The sequence below is a fragment of the Triticum dicoccoides genome, chromosome 5B (genome assembly GCF_002162155.2).
Source record: "Triticum dicoccoides isolate Atlit2015 ecotype Zavitan chromosome 5B, WEW_v2.0, whole genome shotgun sequence".
NCBI lineage: Eukaryota > Viridiplantae > Streptophyta > Magnoliopsida > Poales > Poaceae > Triticum > Triticum dicoccoides.
The window spans coordinates 231,985,704-231,991,832 of NC_041389.1; the positions used below are offsets into that span (position 1 = coordinate 231,985,704).

The 6,129-nt window shown below is 41.1% G+C and overlaps 1 protein-coding gene across 2 annotated transcripts in view; it reads left to right on the forward strand.

Annotated features, from left to right (window-relative positions):
- Positions 1-4,341, forward strand: part of LOC119308178 — a 5,676-nt gene extending 1,335 nt beyond the window's left edge. The window contains exons 2-8 of one of the 2 annotated variants that reach the window (XM_037584299.1): positions 850-1,257; positions 1,360-1,761; positions 1,852-1,884; positions 3,092-3,160; positions 3,264-3,344; positions 3,430-3,503; positions 3,876-4,341. In XM_037584299.1, coding sequence (XP_037440196.1) covers positions 850-1,257; positions 1,360-1,761; positions 1,852-1,884; positions 3,092-3,160; positions 3,264-3,344; positions 3,430-3,477 — 1,041 coding nt within the window. In that variant the 3' untranslated portion in view covers positions 3,478-3,503; positions 3,876-4,341. The remainder of the gene's footprint in view (positions 1-849; positions 1,258-1,359; positions 1,762-1,851; positions 1,885-3,091; positions 3,161-3,263; positions 3,345-3,429; positions 3,504-3,875) is intronic. The other variant, XM_037584297.1, reaches the window with a different exon arrangement.
- Positions 4,342-6,129: the final 1,788 nt, after the last annotated feature.

Sequence of the window (6,129 nt, forward strand, 5' to 3'; positions counted from 1 at the left end):
CTACCACTTTGCTGTCTTGCCACAAAATCTTTAGTTCACATGTAGGGTCTTCTTCTCTGATGGAAACAAACATCGCTTCTTTCATCATGTTAAGAGAAAAAAAGCTAATACAACAGGGAAGATATTACATGGGGGAGGGCTGAGAAAAATAAAAACTACTACTCTGTTTGAGGTTTATATAATCCCTGCACATATTTTAAGAAAAACTTTGGTCATTAATTTGATCAAACAAATATCAGTTATATGCCACAAAATATACCATTGTAAACTTCTTTGGAATGTGCATCCAGTGATATACTTTTTTGTCATATAACGCTTATTTTACTTATCAAATTAATGGTCAAAGTTTTTCTTAAAATACACGTGGACCTTATAAACCCAGACGGAGTGAGTACAAAGCATTAAGCAACTCTTGCTCCAGGCAGTCCAACCTTTTGCCAGTTTGTGTCACGTCCCAGCCATTTGCCAGTTTATAGCCTTGTCTAGACAAGCATCACTAGCCAAGTACTTTCAGTTCTTATGCCAGATTAACATCCACTTGGATCATTGCCAAAAAGTATAGTTGCCATGAAAATTTGATTGTTCAGTTGTGGTTAATGTGGTGCTTGACAGGAGTTGGTCGTCTCTATAGTCTGGCTTTGGGAGTTGGTTAAGCAGCCTCTTGATGCCACAATTTCTACAACTTAACAAATTTTGGTAGAATGTAAATCTCAACTTTTTAGTAAATGTTCAATGTAGTCATTTGTGCTTTTTCTAATCATGATTTCACTATTTATTCTCTCAAGTATAAACCTGAGCAATGATATTTTGTGTTAATAAATTTTATAATTTCCCTTTCGCTGATCATAGATGGAGAAGGAAAGCTTGGCTCCAAGTTTGTATACAGGCCAAACATTCATGGATGGTTTTGCTGAGATCCGGGATATCCCCTCAGAATATCGTTGGAAAGAAGACAAGAAGGAGATGAAGGCGGATGAATACCATGGATTAAGTTACCATGAAGTGTTGGGCAAATTCTTGTCAGCCAAGGAACAAAATTACATGGCATCTACTTCGGCTACGATTCTTGGGGAGACAATGGATTTGGTGAAGCCACTGTGCACCAAGGATGACGTTTTTCGCGTTCGTGTGGAGATGCACCGTGCAAAGGAGATTTACACTAAAGAAGAGACCCTCTTCAAGAGTGAGGCCGTACAGGACGAGCTTCTCGTGAACGATGGTCTCTCTGCGACTTCCTATGCGCACTTCTTCCACAAGGTTCATATCTCCTAGTACAAAATTTGCTGCATGTAATAGTTTTGTGAAGTGCACCACAATTCAAGCCTTGGCCATGCATGTTTGTCTTTGCTTTATCGACAGGATCCCTCTCCACGCTGCGACTACTATAAACCTACCACCTTAGAAGGTGATATTCAGTACATATTTTTTTTTGACAAACTGGTGGAGTTAACAAGATATAGAGAAACCAGAGATATGGTGTTTGCTAGGGCTATCACCATTGCAAGGAGTGGTTTCAGAAAAATGCTCTTTTTCCAAATTAAGATTGGCGTCGATCAGTGTTTAGAACTGATGCTCCGGGGAGAGAAGATGTGGCAGAGAAAAGAGGTGTATTATCACATAGTGTATGAAACTGTTTTTGGAAACAATAAGCGTGAAGATGTTATCAAGCATATCCAGGAGGGACAAGTTCAGCTTTTCTACGATCTTATTGAGTTCGCCCGCCTAGATGAGGATGACTATAAAGTTATTGTAGAAGAGACGGTAAAATGTTCACTTGTATAATCAGCCCGCTTTTAGTTTTTTTTTTTTTGCACACAACATTGCTTAACGCCTGAGTTAACTGTTTTTCAGCTTGATCATCTCGTTGAGCTATCTCGTGCCAAGGTAGCATCTAAATTTGTCATGTAATTATTTGTTTATCTTTTTTTTTCAATTAGTGAAGGCATATAACCATTTGCTAACCAAGTTCTGCTGAGATTGGAATTTTCGATGCCCCAGAGTTGCATATGTCACATTATATGCTACTGCTTTGTTGTCTGCGCACTCCCGAAACAATTCCTCTGGTGTCATCCCAATTTTTTGAGATGAATTTATCTTGTCAAACCATTTGAGTTATTCATGAAATTTAGAGCATAACATGCATGCTGAAATATATATTCAGCGAAGTTAGTGATATGGCAAAACCTAGACTTGTGCTGATTAAAAAGGGAAAAACTGCATTCTGTTTGGCCGGAGAAGCCGCATAAGGATATTCTGTTTTCTGCTGAAATGAGTAGTTTGATACAGTGTGGTCAAAGCTCCCATTGGTCAGATGCAAGTGGTTATAGATTGACCTGATTATTTGAAACCCCTTGGTATCCTAGTACCCACCCCTTTGCGCTGGAGGTTGACTAGCTTTTGAGCAGTGGCGGAGCTTCGGCAGGGCAGCAAAACTGTCAATTTTTTCCCCAATTCCTTTTGTGCAGGAATTCTTCAATGATCTTCGTGGTTGCGACAAATTTAACGAGCTCTCATCTTTCACTCAAATTTCTGAAACTATGACACAGAATAATCACTTGATTTGTTTGTCAAGCTTTTTAGATCATGTCATAGGTATTTCATTCAATTCGCACCAGCATTCAGGAGGTATAGATGTACATTTACTTATCTTACCTTATTAGGGAGATGAGCGGGCAATTTGTCTTGCTTGATACGAGATGTGGAAATATTCTAATAGTAGTGCTGGGTGATATTACTACCTTTGAGATGTCATTTCAGTGCTATCTGAAATGTCATTTTATGCGTCGCAACTACTTCCGCATTTGTCAAAAAAGCCAAATTTAAAGTTAGGGTTCTGTGTGTTCACTTTCAACCTTGTGAGGGGCGAAAAATGCATCTTTTGGTGAAACTTGAGCTTCCATTCTGAGTATTAACTCTAAGATTTAGCAAAGCAAGCCTGCTAACATCAAATATTGAATCACAAGTTAGCTTGAACACAATAACTGTGCATTTATCTATTTTAATTTTTCTCCTTATCTTTATATTGTAGTGCATTTGTGATTTGCAAATACACTGATTCCATCTTTTCTCCACATGATATCACATCACACAGTTGCCCTCGAAGGAAAGCATTAAGAATGGTGCTTACAAAAAGATGATTTCTGAGGAGCTCAATAAGCTGGTAACCAAGTTTGATTTTGTGAAGTCTCACAGCTACCATTTTTAAGTGATTAGGGTCTCTTAGCATTTAAGTTTATCTTTCTTCTCACTTTCCCCCCTCTCAGTTCCCAAGACGTACTCGGCTTTATACGCATTTTCTCAAGAAGAAGATAGAGACCGCCGAAAAATATGGCCTGATAAGCGAGGCAAACTTCTGAGCTGTATAATCAATTATGTTTGTTTTGGTCGAGATTGTTTGCTAAAAGGAAATTCTGTTCGTCCAATTTGCAGGGAGCTTCTAAAGATCTTGATAAAAGGAGATTCTGTATTACACCATAAACTTCCACATTTCCACATTTGAGAGGGTAATACTCTACACATCCTTTCTCTTGGAATATATCATCATTTCGCTAAAACGTTGGGTTGCTTGCCTTGCTGCTGTTTGTTTCCAGTTTTCACCATGTAGCACCGACATCTTTGTTGAACTACATGGCCGTTTTTTTTGTCCAGTTGGAATTATCTACTTAATTCTAGTCAATATGATCACTCTTTTAAGTAACTGTGCACGAGACCATGTTTGTCACATTTTGCCCCGCGCTCGCGCGCACACACACACACATACACACACTGCTTATGTGTTTACTATGTTACGTGTGTATTGTTTTTGTTATCAAAACGGTGTGATTAATCAACAATTTATACGTTTGTTTATAATAGTTTGTTTTTCTTTGGCTTAGGAAGCAAGCAGTTATACCTAATTGGATGCATTATCTACTATTTGCACAGGAAAGTGCATCGTGATGGCGCTTATTATAAAATAAAGGATGACATGCAAGGGAGATAAAGAGGCGACAGGATGAATTCATGCTTCTGTGTGAGGAGCAAGGGTTGGAACATTTGAATATATATATGGGTTTAAGCTAGTGGGTTCGAACATATATGTATGTATTGAGGGCCTGTTCGGAATTCCGCTAGCTCCGCAAAATCTCCGGAGTTGCAGAGCCAGGAAACCGCAGCTCCACGATTTTCAACAGTAACTCCCCCCGCTCCGGTAGTGGAGTCGTGGAGCGGAGGTCCTCCGAGCAGGGCCTTACTTTGACCCTAACAGGCTATTTGAAGTACCTTAATTATTGGCCTACCATCGTTACAAATTGTGCTCTAGTTTTTCTTAACTGGCCATTATATTACTCCTGCTTGATGGAATAATGAGCTCAGTTATTTCTAAAACAAATACTCCCTCCGTCCCAAAATAAGTGTCTGAACTTTGTACTAGCTCTAATACAAATTTGTACTGAGGTCAAGACACTTATTTTGGGACGGAGGGAGTAGAAGTTTCAAAACCCAGATCTAGAAATAGTCTATGCACACGAGTAACAGCATTTGGAAGCACATTGATGGCATAGTCCAAAGCAGCGTGAAAACCCTGTGATATCTTTCGTGTAACTCAAAGTTGCATCTAACAACTTGAATAGATACTCTTGAGTCATGTGTAGTAAGATTTGGAGCATGCAGCGCGTTATGCATAAACTTGGAGAAGGGCACCATTCTTTGCTTAACCACTTCGCATAAACATGTGCTGGAAACGCCTTACACTGACTGACGCTGTAAATGGTGTGAAGTAAAATATAAAGCTAGTATAAAGTTGAGTCACTTATTTTGGGGCGGAGGGAGTAAGAGAATAGCCAGGACTAATAATGGAAACGCTGTTCTTTATTGATCATTCACTATTCAGTTACATATCATCCTGTAGGATGTGTTGTTTCAGAGAGACACCACTGGGCATATATGTCAGTTGTAGATAGAGGGAGGCATGAGTCGCATCCTTCGCGAGGGTGACTGCATGGCCGTTAGGATTAAGTAGAGATTATCCACATAATGAATTCTTAACACTCCTCCTAATCTCCTCTTTGTCCAAGAAGTATCATCGTTTGAATACAAGTTCCTTGAAAAACCCCGTAGAAAAAATGTGAGGAACATAGTGGTTGATATGTTGCCAAAACTCATGCAAACTCAGTAAAAAAATAAGGAAAAAATAGTGTAATATATAGTGATTATTGTATCTTTTTACTCAATACTAGAAAACCCATAGACAATAAATATGTTGTATATATTTTCCTAAAATTCCCTGTGAGGAAAACAGAAAATATGACATATGATCTCATCACCTCGTTAAAAATCTTTAGGAGAACCTGTAAAGTAATCTGATGAAGGTAAAAAGAGTATAATATGATGATCCGAAGAGGAACAATTCAGGAAGATATTGTCGACGTTCTGGGACCGGGGGTACCTAGACCCGTGTGCCTACGGCCCAGCGCGTGGCTCCTCCAACAGCCCGGTGCGGCCCAGCTTCAGGACTTCACGCACAAGACCCTCGCGAGGCCCCCTGCCTCGCGAGGCGAACAACATCAAGACCTCCTAAGAAGCGGCCTCTTGAGGTCGCCTCCCGAGGGGCGGACATCTCTAGGCTTGCACCCACCTCCCGAGGCGCGCGATGACATGAGCCATGACGACCAGAGCCAGGAAGGCGCCAGCGGGCGCAGGAGAGGACATTTTCCTCTTTGGTGCTAGAAGGAAAAAGTCAGCACACACGTTTCCAAGGAGTCCTCAAAGCTTACCTCTTCGGTGCAACAAGACCAAGACCATGGGCTCGGCAGGACGTAGGTCATCATCGAGCCCACCAGCGCGTCATGACCAGAAGCTTTGCAGGCGAAGACCGCCTTTAGTCAGGATAGGGTGTACTCCTGTCCCCCTTCGACTTTAGCTGTTGTGGTATCCCTTCCCGCCTAAGCCATGAGGGAAGAGGGCCGGGGCAGTATAAATATAGGCTAGTCTCCACCGCAGAGGGAGATCTGATTCGTTCCCAACTCATCCACCCCACTGAGCCCTCGCGAGGCAGCTCACCCTTGTACTAGTTCATCTTCATCCTCCTCGCGAGGCAATCCACCACAAAGCAGGAGTAGGGTTTTACACAGCAAGGTGCCCTGGACCTAG